The 18,794-nt window shown below is 33.3% G+C and overlaps 1 protein-coding gene across 1 annotated transcript in view; it reads right to left on the reverse strand.

Moving 5' to 3' along the window:
* Window positions 1-1,322: 1,322 nt before the first annotated feature.
* LOC106878759 (procollagen galactosyltransferase 1) overlaps window positions 1,323-18,794 on the reverse strand; it is a 119,568-nt gene continuing 102,096 nt past the window's right edge. Inside the window, exons 4-14 of the mRNA XM_052967583.2 lie at window positions 17,359-17,423; window positions 15,673-15,748; window positions 14,760-14,964; window positions 14,144-14,263; window positions 9,113-9,189; window positions 8,407-8,513; window positions 7,287-7,361; window positions 6,231-6,288; window positions 5,822-5,949; window positions 4,547-4,750; window positions 1,323-2,953 (exon numbers count right to left, since the gene is read on the reverse strand). Coding sequence (XP_052823543.1) covers window positions 2,743-2,953; window positions 4,547-4,750; window positions 5,822-5,949; window positions 6,231-6,288; window positions 7,287-7,361; window positions 8,407-8,513; window positions 9,113-9,189; window positions 14,144-14,263; window positions 14,760-14,964; window positions 15,673-15,748; window positions 17,359-17,423 — 1,326 coding nt within the window. The 3' untranslated portion in view covers window positions 1,323-2,742. The remainder of the gene's footprint in view (window positions 2,954-4,546; window positions 4,751-5,821; window positions 5,950-6,230; window positions 6,289-7,286; window positions 7,362-8,406; window positions 8,514-9,112; window positions 9,190-14,143; window positions 14,264-14,759; window positions 14,965-15,672; window positions 15,749-17,358; window positions 17,424-18,794) is intronic.

Consider the following 18,794-nt stretch of genomic DNA (forward strand, 5'->3'; position numbering starts at 1 on the left):
CAGTGGAGTTTGTGATAAATTTGTACACAGTATTAATTGAATTAAGTCCTAGATATGAACTCTTTTGACAAATATTGGAATGTTTTTCCTGCAAATATTTTAAGTAAAACTAAAATAAAATGATACAAACCAGAATGAAGTAGAATTCAGTAGAAATATGAAAAGAATCAATGAAAGAATATCTTAAAAGAAAAAAAGTTGACTGTTTATGGATGATAAATAATATTTGGCAAGAAATAGTTTATGGCTGAAGAATTTCCGGAAGGTTAAAAATGTTTTGATGATTTGTTAGTTGAATAAGAATCAGAATTGATGATGTATTTGTTGTGATATTTTACTATTTTATAGCATTAATAGTTATTTATTAATTATCTATACTAATTACTACTGTTAAGTATTGTAGTTAAATTAGAAGATAAAAATGATCAAATGGTATTTCACATTTATTCTTAATATATTCTGGCAGATTTGAATGCAAATATGTTAATCCCTGTTGTGTTTGTCACAGGAGAACAGCTCCTTCTCTGCAATGGCAATGTGTTCATAACACACTCGATTCATTAGAACAAAGAATTCTAGGACACAATTCCAACATGTATCTCATCAGCCAGAAGTACCCAGATCAATAAATCTAACAAAAGTCAATGGTTTTGTTTATAATTTCAGCAAACAAACTTTTTGCTGATCCATGCTGACATCAACCAATGCTGTTAACCATGCATTTGAGAGTTTATTACTATCAAAGCCAAGCTATTAGAAGCTGTGTCATCACAACAGCGGTTACTTGATTAAGATCTCTCCAACTAGGTCAAGAAATGGTTACATACAGCTTTATACTTTAGTCACAATCTCAATCAGAATCACAACAGAAAGGGAGCTAGAGAGGTGCTTCTTTTCAATAGAATTGTGAAAAATGTGTCATTGAAACACAAATCTTCAACTCATAGCACAATTTCTGTATCTAAAGCTCAGTAAATCAAGATCTTATTGGTTTCTTACTGGTATTGAAGTATGGCCAGCAGTACAAGACACTAGTGAAACGCTATAGCAGTGCAGGTCATTTTTTTGTAACAGGGAGTAGAGTAAGGCTCTTCCACTTTTGTCCTATGGTCAACAGGAAAGATCTAGTAGAAAGGATAAGTATGTTAAAGATCACATGACTTGACCACAAAGGTAAACACAATCAAAAGTGATTAAATGAAAAATGACATTTTCAAGCAATGCTTTTGCAATAAATTTCTTGATATTAGAGTTGAGGGTTAGTGAGACATAACAAAATTAATGTGATTGATTGGTAGAAAAGAATGCAACACTAAAGATGATTTGTTGAAATATAATTTAAACAATAAAAATACAAAATGTTTATTGATTTAGAGAGAGAGAAGGAAATTAAGTAAACAGACAACTGCTGAAAATGACCAATTATAGATCTTAGCCACTGGAACTAAGGACATAGTTAAAAAAAAAAAAAATCCTTGATTTTTCTCATCAGTTTATCGAAAGAAGCATCAAGCAATATTAACATAAGATTTCTTTTTTTTAAGCAAATAAAATCTTTTTTTTTTTTTTAACATATAAAAAAAAAAAAAAAAAAACAGGAAAATGACATGATTTGATGGCAGAACATTCCAAAAGAAAAAAAGTCTGGACTGCAAAAGAAAAGCAATTTTTCTTAAAAAACATTTTTTTCAGTGGAGAGGTCGTGGCGGTGGGGATCAGAATATGTTTTGAAAGTCCAAAAGTCTGTGGGATTTTTTAAAAAAAGCAAAAAAAAAGAAAAAAAAAAAACGCCGCTGAAAATGAATTTTTTTTCATTTTTCTCACCTGAACTGTGATGAGTTTACTTTGGTATAAAAATATCAATGACTTTGATACAAAGAAATTTAATATTTTAGAATAGAAATAACTGATTATTATTTATGGTGGCTTTTGTACAGGTCGTTTGGGATAGGGATGAGGGCAAAACTCTTTCGGGGGTTCAGGAATTTTTTTCTTTTATCTCTGTAGTTTTAACTATAATCTTATTATAAATGATTGTTGTCATAGTAACATTTTCATAACAAAATTAGTTTTCCAAGCGGCTGTAATTTGTGTGTTTATGTATAGGTGTGTGTGTGTGTGTGTGTGTGTGTGTGTGTAAGTATGTTTTAGAATGGGTATACTTGTGTGGCTTATAAAATATCAATGTTTGTGTAACTCTATATAAAAATAGTCAAACATTATTTTGAAGAACCCATCTCTTCCTTTCAGTAGAGAACCATATTTTATTTTATGTTTTGGCTTTTACAAGGAAATGGTGACAGCGGCATTAAAGTTGGAGGTTAGTAACTGTCATCAATCCGGATGAATACTAATCCAATATTTCAAGGCAACTGTCAGCGTTTTCCTTGTAAAAATGAAATACTAAATATTTGTGTGTGTGTGTGTGTGTGTGTGTGCATATACATGTGTGTGTGTGTGTGTGAGCAAAGCCTCAAGAGAAATTTAGCAAACTAGAACAAGGGAACAAGACTCTTCTGCCCTAGGATGGGGGGAGTTCTCTCAAAATTCAAGATGGCTAAGATTTTTTTTGTTTTTTTTAGGGAGAAGCCAGATATTCTTGTACCCCTTCTTGGCTCTTCAGGCACTGGGCCCAACTACTGGCTGGACCCAACTCTTCTTATAAGCCATGTGTGTGTGTGTGTGTGTGTGTGTGTGTGTGTGCATTCGTGTGTGTGTATGTGTGTGTTATATGTTTAGTATTTACAGTTCCACTTTGGGACTTTCAACATTGAGACCAGCGGCGGCAATTTCGTTTTCATCTTCCTCTTCCTCTTCACCTTCAATCAGATCCGAGTCTTCGGTATCAGACAAATACTCTGCTTCTCCAGTGTAGTGTGTTGGATACACAAGCAATGGTTCTGCCGATAGTCCGACCAAATTGCGGGGGAAGAAAAAGGATTTCCATTCATCTCTGCAAACATAAAAGACAAACAACCAACAAACATTACTCTCCCTCTCGAAAATTCCTTATCATAATATCTATAATAGTGATATCTAGTGTGAGTTGTGACAAACTTGTGAAATTCTTCAGATGTGCTACATGGGTTAAAAATTGCCCAAATACTGATTTTTTCCCCATTTCTAAATAATAATTACACATTAATTACTCATTTTGGCTCCATCTACCCTGACATTTATTTCCTAATTCTATGAAGTTTAATTTTATAAATATGTATATTATTTCATAAGTTTGATTTGGCTTTCAATATGTTCTTGCATCCCTTGAAGTAATTTGTATAAGAATAAGGGTGCCCAGGTCAATTGCTTTCTTTGACCCCTTATAAATTCTCTTTAGCTGTAATAATCTTCAAGCTGTTGGTCTTGGATTCTTCTGCCTTGTCAGTTATCCAACATTCTGCTGCCAATGTCTTCACCGTATCCTTAGCACAGGAAGCTGAGGTGTTGCCAGCTCTTTCCCAAGTGCCATTATAGTATAGTGGTTAGATAATGGTATTTGTATAGTAGTGACATAGTATAGTGGTGAAACTATCATAACAGTAATATAGTAAAGCAGTAGAAAGATTGAAGAGCAGTTATATAGAATAAGCGCATATTTGGTATCAGCATAAAATCCACCGCCTTATGTTACAAGCTCATTGAACGATCGATCCCCTGACGACTTCCTTGATATACACTTGTCCCTCTGGGGCCAGTCGTGAGCTGTACGCAGCAGCCGATGTAGAAGCTGTTTGCCTATCAACTATTAAGATGTGAACTCGGCAATCTGTTGATGACATGTTCAGTGACAGGCAGTTAAAGGGAGATAACTATTGACAGCATTAAGGAGACTAACAAAAGTCAGTGTTTTGAGCGAGTGAAGACGTTTCGTGTGTTTCCCAGTTTGTGCTTGTTTGACATTTTGTATCTTTTATTTGTTTCAGCCATTGGACTGTGGCCATGCTGGGGCACAGCCTTATATGCATTTTTGTATATTCTATATTCCCACGAGTGTGTTTGTAAGTAAATGGAATGGTGTGAAATGAAGTGTTTTGTTCAAGAACACAACACAGTGCCTAGGCTGGGAATTGAACACATGATGCCAAGTGCGCCTGACTGGCTCCCATGCCGGTAGCATGTAAAAAGCACCAACCGATTGTGGTCGATGCCAGTACCTCCAGACTGGCTCCCGTGCCGGTGGCATGTAAAAAGCACCATCCGAACGTGATCGATGCTAGTGCCACCTGACTGGCTCACGTACCAGTGGCACATAAAAAGGCACCCACTATACTCTCGGAGTGGTTGGCGTTAGGAAGGGCGTCCAGCTGTAGAAACCTTGCCAGATCAGATTGGAGTCTGGTGCAGTTGCTGGCTTGCCAGACCTCAGTCAAACCGTCCAACCCATGCCAGCATGGAAAGCGGACATTAAATGATGATCTGACGAGTGTGAGGGCAAGACTAACCACAAAGCAATGCACCTTCATGTAGTAGCAGTCGTAGTAGTGGCAGCATTATGTAGCAGTAAGTTACAATGGAAGTTGTAAAATGACCAAAACAAAAGACTTACTCTGGATGTCGGTCGAACATGACAGGAATATACTCATCAACAGGTATCATTTTGGACAAGGGGTCAGCATCCAGCAGCTTTTGAGCCCCTTCAAGGGTCAAGATGTAACTTAACGTCCAGTAGGAATAGTTGGGCCAAACCAACATTGTTGTGCCAGGTACATCAGGTTCTGGTTTTCGAAATAATCTTTTTCTGCCAAGATATCTGAAAGACAAAAGCACATTCCTGAATTCCATACATTCCAACATTTGTTGCTGATGCTGCTGCTGTTGTTGTCCAGCCTCAGCTCAGTCCTAATTAAACATAGTCCAACCATGACTAATCCACAAAATGTCCAATTTTCCATTGTACCCTCCTTTTTTTTTTCTTTTGATAGTGTGTGATTTAAAGGAGATTTAGCAGCTCTATTTTTAGCAGGTTGAGGGACTACATAGAGGATCCCTTTATTATAGTAAAAGTGTTGGCTTACAAACTGACAACTAGTTGCAGACATTGTATTGTGTCTTAGAGTAAAGAGACATTCCATTTCAGTCCATTACATGCAACAGAAATAAAGGCAAATTTGCTGTGGCATTTGTCTTAAGATAAAAATCACTTATGGATGTGCTGTGTTTAAGAATACATCAGAGGCAGACAAAAGTCATTTTAGCAGTTTTTGTTTAGGAAACGGTTCTGAGGTGATTACTTGGCATTAAGAAGCAAATCCCAAAGTGTGAAAACCATTTCATCCAGGGGCACATACTAGATATCAGAGTGAAGATTATTAAATCAAGAATGAAATCCCTATGATTGTATCTATAAATGGTGAGTTACTTTTAAACTAAGATAGTTGAAATAATTCTATGTAAATTTGTTGAATGTAAAATATCAAAGTGAAGATCTGTCAAGCGAAAGAATGATGAAAGTATTTCGGTATTTTGTGATGTCAACATTAAATTGTCATGTTCTTATTGTAAAGGAGATAGTAAACAGGAGTGTGGGGCACAAAGGTCACCATATAAACTTCAACAGTAACCCATGGGGCAGACATTCAGTTGGTCATATAAGACATCTCATGTAGGAATTTGCACTGAATTTTCCTCACCCCAAGCCACAACCTTGCCAACTTCTCTGAAAGACATGCTGTCTCTTTGATTTAAAATTTAAAAACATGTGGTCCTTATTCTAAGGATAGTAGGGTTCCCTTGATTTAGAATTTTAAAACCATGTTATCCCTTTTTAAAGATATTATTCCAAAGAATAATAGTAAGGAAGAAAACAGAATCAACAACATACACGAGATCCCAGTTTCTGACAATATATTCACATTCATAAAGTAGTTTTTCAAGTTTCTGTCGGAAGAATATTTCAAACCGTACGTCATCTTCAAATACAAGGGCTTTCCTGTAATTATTGTCGACAACCTACAAAAAGAGACGAGACATCTTTCCATTTAAACATCTCAGTGATAATGGTAAAATAGAGCAATATACAGTTGATGCGGGTTTTCCTGAATGTCTTCAATGTGTGTTGTGAACAATGTGGATGTTTTGTATGTAATTCCCAGTGTTTCACCCTTTGTGTGAGAGATGAGGGAGTATGTGTGTGTTGCTGTGTGGTGGGTGATCGTATCTGGATGTTTTCTGGTGTTGAGGGTAAGAAAGAAGTGGTTTTTGGCCGAGGCCACTTTCAAACAACTACTCACATCTTTCCATATGACAAAATGACTTAAAAAGCAGCCGATTTCTCCCATTGTCATCTGCCTGTAACATAACAAGAACTATCATTAAAGACCAAACAAAAGATGAGTCATTCTTCGACAACAACAATCAAACAAAACCTTAACTGCACGGAGTAAAGCTTTGTCTTCTCATGCATTCTGAACACACAGAAATCAGTTCTCACAACCTCTTTTTCTTGGCCAGTAAAAATAAAAAATGGGTTTTACAGTATATGAAAAGTGGACAATTCTGGAAAGTGCTCTACTACAGAAAACAAATCAGTTCTTGAGTCCCATTTGCACATCCACAGAACTGAGAATATTTGTGTTTGCTTAGCGAGGGCCAAATCCTGGTTGAATTCTTCAGGTTGCACTCCACAAATAAATGGAATCTTTTACAGTCTGTTCTAGCAAAGTTTCTACAGCTGGATGCGCTTCCTAACATCAACTACTCCGAGAGTGTAGTGGGTGCTTTTATGTGCCACCAGTACAGGAGCCAGTCAGGCAGTTCTGGCAACGACCATGCTCAAAGGGTGTTTTTTACGTACTTACCTGCAGAGGAGCCGGTGTTACTAATGCTGAATAAAATGTACTCATAAACACATGGATCCAAAAGATATTCTTCCCCCCTGATATCTGGCCTATGTCATACTGGTGAGTTATCACAGAGAGGTTAAAGAACTGAGACATGGGGTGCAAGCTACCTGGTGATCTCATTGGTGCCAGTGCCATGGATAAAAAGCTCCCAGTGCACTCTGTAAAGTATTTGGTACTAGAAAGGGCATCCAGCCATTGAAACCAGGCCAAAGCAGATGTTGGAGCTTGATGCAGCCCCCTGGGAGCCCTCAGTTCCTGTCAAACCCTTCAAAGCCAGGCAAACGGGACATCTGATGACCAGACCAGCATGTTCTGGGCAGATTCTTTGTAAACTGGAGTTTTGGTTGGAATTTTGTTTCTTTTTGGCTGCAGTCATCTCTGTATATCATAAAAGATCCTAAAATAAAATCAAGAAAATAACTGCAGGTGAAAAATAGGACTCACCTTCCGTGATAAGGATCTGCATACCCAGGTAGCTGCTTCACACCTAACTGCTTCAGATATGTGTCATTCAAAGTTCTGCAAACAAACAAATTCCTCGGTTATTACAGACCGACCATCATTATTGGCTGTCGTTCGATCCAACAGACAATGGGGGAATTGGAAAAATCATTATAGCAATGGGCACAATGCCTTGCAGTATTTATTTCTGAGTTCAAATCCTGCCGAGGTTAGTCTTTGCCTTTCATCCCCCAGGAATCCATAAGATAGAGTACCGGTCAGGTGCTAGGGTTGGTGGTATTGACCTAGCCCCACATCTCTCCTCAAAGCTGCTGGCTTGGGGGTTAAAATAGAATTATTTGATTTAGCAAATGTATATCCCAGGCATGACCTTCACGTTTTATATTCAGATATAAGACTATATTATCTAACGTGTTTTCAATTTGAAATACAGCAAGGTGAAGTCTGAAGAGAAACTGGCTGCTATTTCTAGGAAGTGGAATAACCTCATAGCAAACCACTTGTTCAGAAGTCTGTAACTGAGAAATTTGCTTAGAAAGTTTTCATCTGCAACTGCTTGGTTTTGTGTCTATTTTTACTGAGTAGCACCTTAGGCAAGTTTCTCCAGCCATAGCCTGAAATCAAGTCAGGCCTTAAGAGTGAAATCTAATACATGGAAACTGTGTGGAAGTTCATCAGAGACGCAGACTTTCCATTTTTGCACAGCAGACTTCCTCTGTTGCCTGGTTTTAATACAACCACCTTGGTCTTGGGAGGAACTTTACTGAAGTTCACTCTGCCGCCAGCATTTTGACCAGGTCATTTCAGTTCCCTTATCTTTTTCTTGTTTCAGACTGTGGCCATGCTGGGGCAACACCTCGAAGAATTTTTAGTTGAATGAATTGACCCCAAGACCTTTTTATTTTTTAAAGCCTGATACTTATTTTATCACTCTCTTTTGCTGAACTGCTAAGTTACTGGGACATAAAACACACCAACACCAGTTGTCAAGCATTTATAGGGGACAAACACAGACACAAAGATGTGCGTGCACACACACACACAAATAATGAATGGATGGAGAACAATGATGATGATGATGAAAGAAAAACTGATGACATACTTTCCATCAACAGCATTCAAAATAAAGATTTCAATGCCAAGTTCTCTCAGAGACATAAGCATTTTCCGTCTTCTTTGTGGACGTCGGATCAAATTAATGAGATATATCTGCAAGAGAAGGGATATTCTTCAGAACGTGTGTGTGAGAGAGAGAGAGAGAGAGAGAGAGAGAGAGATGTTTGCTATTCCATGTTTCTGTTCAATATTTAAATAATCTCTGTAGTCTAAAGATGTCTATCACTGGAATGAAGACTCCAGCTTCTATTTTCTGGATGCAATCAGTGATAAAGAACATCCATGCTTGTTACCGACATCAGGAGAAGGAAAAAGAAAGCAAGATGAAAAGATTTGTGACCACCTCTTTTATTATACTTTATATCAGAGGAAGAAAAAGTATAATAAACACCCGGTCCAATAATATTCTTCAAACATAATCACAGAGATTTTAGCAGTAGCTAGATTAGTGTTAATTACTTAATTAACTCAGCAACAGCAGCAGGAGCAGGAGCAACACTCATACATCTAACTATAGACAAGAAATAACATTATTTTACATTATGACTGTGTGGTTGACATGGTCACTTCACAACTACATGAAATGGTGTTGTTGATGTAGTAGTTGAGGTGTACTGGGATGCAGAGCAGTGTTGTGGTAGAGATTAGTGTATGGTGTGGTGCGGGCGGTGCGGTGTGGTGTTAATATTTACCTGATCAAAGCCAAGTTTGCTACTTTTAACTGGTTGGAAAGAAATGAAACGAGAGGGACGGAGTCGGGGCTCGATAACTGAAACAAGAAACAAAATGTGAATTAGAATGTATGTAAACACACACACACACACACACACACAAGTAAATACCGTGTGTGTTTGTGTAAGTTGCATTTGGGCTAAACCTTGATGTGTGTTTATTACAAATGAGTTGATTATTGGCTGGAATTTTCAGTTGTGGTCAATGGAATTGCAGAGACGGTCACTTATTGAAGACTCCTTGTAGACTGTGACAATCTACAAGGAATCTTTGATAAGATAAGTGATGCTGTTCTTTTAATTAATACTATTAAACATCCGTATTCATTTATTAGTTAATAACTATTTTCTATATATTTTCCAATTCTTAATCCACAGAAAATATTTCTTCATTATACGAATTATGCCTTTAACATGACAAATGACTTTTATTGTAAAACCTTGACATTTTATCTATTGTACTAATAATTGCTTTCCTAAAGGTACAGATATTTCTACTTTTTCCTATTTTATTTTCATTCTTAAATATTAGAATAGGTTCTTTGAATTTTTTGAATTTTCAAGACTTGATGAGTGTCCTCTTTTCAAGTGGAACTTATCTTGATCGACTTATTGTAAATTGCACAGATCTTTTCCACAATTATTTGGCCACGAAACACGCATAGTCTATTATACACTTTCTTTTTTATAAATTTACTGAATTGAATTAAATTTTTAATCTAATATTTTATAGTTTTTATGGATTATAACTTTTCTTTTAGACTTTATAGTTTTTAAATCAGTATTTTAAAGATAAGTTTTTTCTTGATGGTGTCTCATCTCCTTCATTGTTTGAATTGCATCTTGGTGGTTCTTCTCCAAATTATTAATATTCTTATTCTATCAGAAAAATATGGAGAAGTACTGTTTTGACTTTGCTAAAGATTTTCTACTATTTGAAAATAATATGTATTCTTGTTTTTTATATTATTCATTTGGTTTTTTAAAGATTATTTTTAATAGATAACTTATTTAACACTAAATTATTTAGAAGTTATAGTTTCATTTCAACATAATATTAGAACTTCGATTTGAATAGTGTTGATATATTTTAGATTATTTTTGATTAATAATATTTGATTAATAATTAGTCTTTATTGTTTATAATATCGTTAAAGATATTTTTTTTTAAACTTAGTATATATATATAAAGTTTAATCTTTTATTCTTTAGAATTTTTTTCATTCTTAATTTTTTCATTCATAATTTTTTCATTCATATTTTTATTTTTATTTCTACATATGTAGAAATAAATATTCTTGTATTTTTCTATTATTCAATTGATTTTTAATGATAATTAAATAGCGCATAGGCGCAGGAGTGGCTGTGTGGTAAGTAGCTTGCTTACCAACCACATGGTTCCGGGTTCAGTCCCACTGCGTGGCACCTTGGGCAAGTGTTTTCTACTATAGCCTCGGGCCGACCAAAGCCTTGTGAGTGGATTTGGTAGACGGAAACTGAAAGAAGCCCGTCATATATATATATATATATATATATATATATATATATATATATATGTGTGTGTTTGTGTGTCTGTGTTTGTCCTCCTAGCATTGCTTGACAACCGATGCTGGTGTGTTAATGTCCCCGTCACTTAGCGGTTCGGCAAAAAGAGACCGATAGAATAAGTACTAGGCTTACAAAGAATAAGTCCCGGGGTCGATTTGCTCGACTAAAGGCGGTGCTCCAGCATGGCCGCAGTCAAATGACTGAAACAAGTAAAAGAGTAAAAGAAATAAACGTTTTTAGTTTTAAATAGTATAGCTTTAACTATTACACCGGTTAAATATGTACTAATTTTATCTTCATTATTATTTTAAACTTAAACTTCGTTCAAATTGTATTTAAAACGATGATAATTTATGTAAGCTGGTTTTTGTATATAATATACATGTTAGCATATATTATAATGGATGAAGGGATGATTATTGAATGTTTATTACTTTGATATTTTTAATAATTTTTCTATCTTTATAAAATAAGCATTTCATATAAATTCATTTGGTACTTATTGTTGGTTGATATATATATTTATTTATTTTAACTATTGTTCTACTTACGACCTGACGAGTAGCTATATTTTTGAATAGAATTTATTTTCGATAATTTCAATTGATTTTAATCGATTTAAATTTCCTTTCTATTTGAAAATTAGTTATGAAACACGTGTAGTCATTTTATTATCTTTAGCTTATGATATTTACTTTGTTTTATATTATACTCATTTATTGTGCTTTTAATTATTAATTTTTCTATATGTGATAGTGGATTTTCATCGATGAGTTCTTGATACTTGGTTATTTTCCCTAAAACTATATATTTTATATATATATATATATATATATATATATATATATATATATATATATATATATAGGTGAGAAGATTGGTATGTGAAAGCACGTGTTTGGATGTATAAAAGATAAACAAGAGTGAAAAAACTACAGAAGGCTTGTGTTACATGGTTAAAGTATATATTTAAAATATGTCAGAAAAATGTTATAAAATTTTTTTGGTATATAACCATTGTATTTGGAGAAATAACCGGTTTCGTGTTGTCTTTTCAAATTTCTCTACTTCATGGTAACATGTCTACGCTCCCGTGTGTAAATAAAAGAGTTCTAGATAGGGGGAGGTAATTAGGGATTTCTTCCGGTATAAGGGAAATAATCGAAATGTAGAAGTTGGTAGATTTTGATTAATTTATCATGGTTTGGTTTCGAAGTTAGGTTTTGCTCTATAATTTTTTCCTCTCAGTGAGGTGAATTTCCTTATTTAAAAGTGTTAGCAATGGTTGAGTTTGGGTTTATATTTTTGAATGAAGAAGGTTTCCTTATTCAATCTAATTTGTGTTGGTGTATTAATGGCACATTGATAGAAAGGAAAGATTATAAATTGTGGCAGCATTTGTTTCGCGCATTTCTCAATATGTGAGAATATTGAGAATATTTAGTGCGCATATTGAGAAATGCGCAAAACAAATGCTACCACAATTTATAATCTTTCCTTTCTATCAATGTGCCATTAATACACCAACACAAATTAGATTGAATAAGGAAACCTTCTTCATTCAAAAATATAAACCCAAACTCAACCATTGCTAACACTTTTAAATAAGGAAATTCACCTCACTGAGAGGAAAAAATTATAGAGCAAAACCTAACTTCGAAACTAAAACAAGGATAAATTAATCAAAATCTACCAACTTCTACATTTCGATTATCTCCCTTATACCGGAAGAAATCCCTAATTACCTCCCCCTATCTAGAACTCTTTTATTTACACACGGGAGCGTAGACATGTTACCATGAAGTAGAGAAATTTGAAAAGACAACACGAAACCGGTTATTTCTCCAAATACAATGGTTATATACCAAAAAAATTTTATAACATTTTTCTGACATATTTTAAATATATACTTTAACCATGTAACACAAACCTTCTGTAGTTTTTTCACTCGTTTATCTTTTATATATATATATATATATATATCCATACATATACATATATATATATATATATATATATATATATATGTATATATGATTATATGTATTTATTTTCTCTTAGTTAATAATTAACTCCGACAAAATACATTGGTTAATAGATACCAGGGTAGCAAAGATCACAAAATGACTGTGGTATAACTCCTGTTTATGAGGTAGAAACTACCTGTTAGTTTGGGGTATTTGAGTAAATATAAAATAAAATGTCTTACGGTTAAGTTGGATCTTATGTATTTCCCTGAAGAGAAGATTACATCTTTATCAACATCACTTGTTCCTTTGGAAGGAACCATTTGTAATCTTCGAAACATATGTCGGAAATAAAAGAATTCATTTAACATATGCATATTACTCCATTTATTAAATTATATATATATATATCCTTCTCTCACTCTCTGGGAGAGAGGCACAAGCACATACACATACATATACACACACGGCAGTAACTTCTGCCTACCAAATTCAATCACACGGCTTCGGTCGGCTCGGGCCTATAGCAGAAGACACATGCCCAAGGTGCCACACGGTGGGACTGAACCCGAAATCATGTAGATATATATATATATATATATATATATATATATATATGTATGTACATATATATACACATACATACATGCATACACATACATATAAATACATGCATGCATACATACATATATATATATATACTCTTTACTTGTTTCAATCATTTGACTGTGGCCATGCTGGAGCACCACCTACATATATATATATATATATATATATATATACACATACACACATATATATACATACATATACATGCATAGATAGATATATATGCATATAAACATACACACACACACATGCACGTACATGCACATGCATGCACACACACACATATATACATACATACATATATGTACATACATACATATATATACATATATATATATGTACATACATACACATATATACATACACATACAATCATGCATACATAGATACATACATATATATATATATATACATATATATAAATATATACATACATATATAAAAGACACCATTTTGAGCATGGCCGTTGCCAGTACCGCCTGACTGGCCTTCGTGGGGGTGACACGTAAAAGCACCCACTACACTCTCTGAGTGGTTGGCGTTAGGAAGGGCATCCAGCTGTAGAAACTCTGCCAAATTAGATTGGAGCCTGGTGTTGCCATCCGGTTTCACCAGTCCTCAGTCAAATCGTCCAACCCATGCTAGCATGGAAAGCGGACGTTAAACGATGATGATGATGATGATATATATATATTATGTATATACACATACATGTATATATGTACATGTATGCATGCGTACAGTGAGTGGACATCTTTGATTTTGGCGTGGTTCTGCTGAAATCAACAAATTCTTCCTCCTAATCCCAAAGGTGATACTTTTGTAACCTGAGAAAGCAAAGTTGCTGCAAGCATGGGAGAAGACTCACCAATCATTTCCAGTTTAATGTGCAGAAACTGTTCAATTTCATCTTCTAAAGTATCTTTTGACTCTAAAGGAACCATAAGATGTCCAAAAAATTCTGTGTTGATGATATGCATCGACATTCCTGTTGAAAACACAAAGCAAAAAATACAATATTGACATAAATATGGTAAAATAGCAGACTTCAGACTGGTAAATGGTTCTAAGGTTCTTTTTTTTATTTTTTTTTTATTTTGCATAAATTCTACTCTATTCTTTATTAACAAGTATCAGATTGGTGTGTGTACACCTGAGTGCTATGTTTAATACCAAACTCACACACAAACACACCGTGGATAATATGGTTCTAGACTTTTCCATTTTCTTTTTTTTTTTTGTGCAAAATCTGGAAGAGGGAACAGAGCCAAGGCTCTTCAAGACTATTGAGATTGATGTCATAATAAATGACATAGATTCAGGCATTGCAAATTTTTTTTGCTGGATGTCTCTTCATCTGCTATTTTCAGATCGCCCAGAAATGAATCAATTCTATAGCCATTTCCCCAGCAAACTTGTTAATGTGTAATTAAGTTAACCCACACTAATTAGCTATGACAACTGGAATGTATTCTAAGACTTACCGGCATATTTTGCAGAAAAAGCAAACTGTATGATATCATCAAACGGCCCTTTATATTCAGGTGGGGCTTTATTGAATGACAGTTTCTTCACCCCAACATGGTTCATATCAATGAAGTAGACAGAATGAACCATTGGTACTTCAAAGCAACCCTGTTTGTGCCACCGGACGATTGGTTCATAATCTGGTGTTCTTTGATAATATCCCTGAAGAGAGAGAAAAAAAATACAAGAAGACAATGGATTGTATTTTAGAGTTGTTGGTTCATCATCATCATCATCGCTATTTGTAAATCTCATGAGAGATATTCAGCAACATTTCTTTGGAGTAAAGATTATTTGCCAACATAACATGGCAGTCCTGGTTTAGGACGAATGGTGCTGTAATTAAGCCCCAGGAGACATCATCTCCTGTTGGCAATACGACACGATCTGTGTCCTTATATTTTCAAACAAAGGAATCTAGCACCCCCACTCAGCTCAAAACAACATCTGTGTAATGCGATTTCCAGGTTATTTCCCTTCTCTCGTTGTGAGATTGAAAAACAGTAATTTTCTAATTCATAAATCAGTGACTAATTGTCACTTTGAAAACTATATATTTCAAATGGGAATTTGGTAGCACCACCTCGAGCCGAACAATTATTCTGTGCTGATGAAGGAAAATAACCCAGAAAAGTACCAGTCATCAACGGTTTCACTATTTACTATTATATTCCCAAACTATCCAGTCACCAAAGTCACTGCAAACAAAACTCAAAGACTATCATGAACAGAATCAGTTCCATTCCATGCTGGTCCTTTGTTGGTTATCTTTTGGTCTGTCAGAGTTCTATGACTATTTAAACACTTCACAAGACAACAGAAGAAAAACTAAACACAAGAACAATGGGAATGGTAATATATTTTACTTACATGTTCATTAATCCCACACCAGAAGTTGGAGTAGAGGCTGTCGGTTGATACATTAAGCTGAGGTGAAATAATGGGTCTGAAAACCAAAGGAAACAAAATCTAGAGAAGCTGAAAGGAAACGCTAGGGATGGATGGCAGGGTGGCGGTGAGTATGAAGATGCAGTAACAATAGTTCGTTAACATCAGAAGTAATGCAACCAATTAAAATAATGCTATTGTTCACAACCAAAAAAAAAAAAAAGAAGAAATTAGAGAGAGAGTTATGTTTTTCAAGATATTACAATTCTATTCATTAATTTTTTTTTTTTTTGTATTTTATAAGGTTTTTAATTTGTTATTTACATAATAGGAGAAATAATAGAAAGAAAGTTAATAATGTGTGTTTGTTCTTATTATATCTAATTATTGTATTTCCATAGAAATTCCCTACATGGGTCTGGAATTGCTAATTTAGAAGAAAATGGTTGTGAGAATCCGGTTATTTCAATCGTTACTGTCAAAGGTATAAAGTAATTAAGTACTTTGTATTTGCCAGTTAATTATCTTTCATTCTAATACCTTTGCCCTCGCCAACTTAACAATGTCTCATCTTCATTGACTACTTATACACATACAAAAGATGGCTGATGTAGTAAAATCTAGTTCAAAGGGGCTGGCATGGCTGGGTGGTAAGAAGTCTGCTTCCCAACTACATGGTGCAGGGTTCAGTCCCACTGCATAACACCTTAGGCAAGTGTCTTCTATATCCTCGGATTGACCAAAGACTTGTGAGTGGATGTGGTAGATGGAAACTGAAAGAAGCCCATGTATATCTGTGTGTGTGTTTGTATCTCCATAACTTAGTGGTTCGGCAAAAGATATCAATAGAATAAGTACCGGTTCTATATTTAAGAGATGAGGAATTATGTACATTATTTACAACAAACAAGATGACAAATATCTGTCAAATGTAAATAAGTACTGGGATTAAAAAACTTCCCAAGTTTAGCACAAAAGTTCACGTTAGTTCTTTGTTCCTGTCCATGGCAAAATTGCAGACTACAGCAGACACATGATCACAGAAACACAAACTTCACAAATTACGAAGTAAAGACAGTGATGTCACTCAGCACACTGCCTCATGAAGGTCACTGCTAGCTTTCACTGCACACCCAACCATGTGCTGCCATCTGTTGGCATGCTGCAGAACTAGTCTGGGAACCTCATATGCATTTTTGTAAGTTACTAAAGGTGACAAGCAGGCAAAAGAATTAACAATGCCAGAAAACGCTGAATGGCATGTCTTCCAGAACTTTACATTCTGAGTTCAAATGCCACAGAGGCCGAATTTGCCTTTCGTTCTTTAAAAGTTTGATATAGTAAGTATCAGTCGGATGCTGAGGTTGATGTAACAACCTTCCCCTCCTCTCAAAATTGGAAAAATTGCTCCCCGTATTTAGAAAATGAATTGACGAAGTGCAAGAACAGCGCCACACCATGTCGGCAGATTACCACAACCAAACATATGGAAGCGAACTAGCAGACATGAAACAATGCTGCTTCATAGCACAAGACAAGGTTCCTTCGTACCATAAGCAATTAGAAATAACAGAACGGTTATTGCAAACATGTGTTGCATCTTGAAAAAAACCACAAAGACAGACAGATAATAGCACCAGCAGGAAAGAAAAAACCATGAACACTTACTTGTTCTGTTGGATGAGAATGGAAAACAAGTCTTGGTTTTCAATGACAATATCAGCATCCATCAACTGAAATAGGAAGAAGAAGAACCAAAGTGAGAATGGATTACGGCAGTTACATCATGTTTGCAAAGGAAAAAGGATTTGTTACTGAAGACTCCAAAGAGGTTGTAGAGGACAAGAAATAGTTTGTGAGAGATTGTGCAAGAACAAATGGGAAGTATTTAGGAGAGGATTTGGAGAAATTCCATTATGTGTGTTTGTATACATACATTGATATATATATATATATATATATATATATATATATAGATATGTATATATATATATATATATATAGATATGTATATATATATATATATATATATAGATATGTATATATATATATATATAGATATGTATATATATATATATATATATAGATATGTATATATATATATATATATATATAGATATGTATATATATATATATATATATAGATATGTATATATATATATATATATAGATATGTATATATATATATATATATATAGATATGTATATATATATATATATATAGATATGTATATATATATATATATATATAGATATGTATATATATATATATATATAGATATGTATATATATATATATATATATAGATATGTATATATATATATATATATAGATATGTATATATATATATATATATAGATATGTATATATATATATATAGATATAGATATGTATATATATATATATAGATATAGATATGTATATATATATATATAGATATAGATATGTATATATATATATATAGATATAGATATGTATATATATATATATAGATATAGATATGTATATATATATATATAGATATAGATATGTATATATATATATATAGATATAGATATGTATATATATATAGATATAGATATGTATATATATATAGATATAGATATGTATATATATATATATATATAGATATGTATATATATATAGTATATATAGATATGTATATATATATATATATATATATATAGATATGTATATATATATATATATATATATAGATATGTATATATATATATATATATATAGATATGTATATATATATATATATATATATAGATATGTATATATATATATATATATATAGATATGTATATATATATATATATATATATAGATATGTATATATATATATATATATATAGATATGTATATATATATATATATATATAGATATGTATATATATATATATATATATATAGATATGTATATATATATATATATATATAGATATGTATATATATATATATATATATAGATAGTATATATATATATATATATATATATATTATATATATATATATATATAGATATGTATATATATATATATATATATATATATTATATATATATATATATTATATATATATATATATATAGATATGTA

Source organism: Octopus bimaculoides, chromosome 4 (genome assembly GCF_046866305.1).
Source record: "Octopus bimaculoides isolate indiv1 chromosome 4, ASM4686630v1, whole genome shotgun sequence".
Lineage (NCBI taxonomy): Eukaryota > Metazoa > Mollusca > Cephalopoda > Octopoda > Octopodidae > Octopus > Octopus bimaculoides.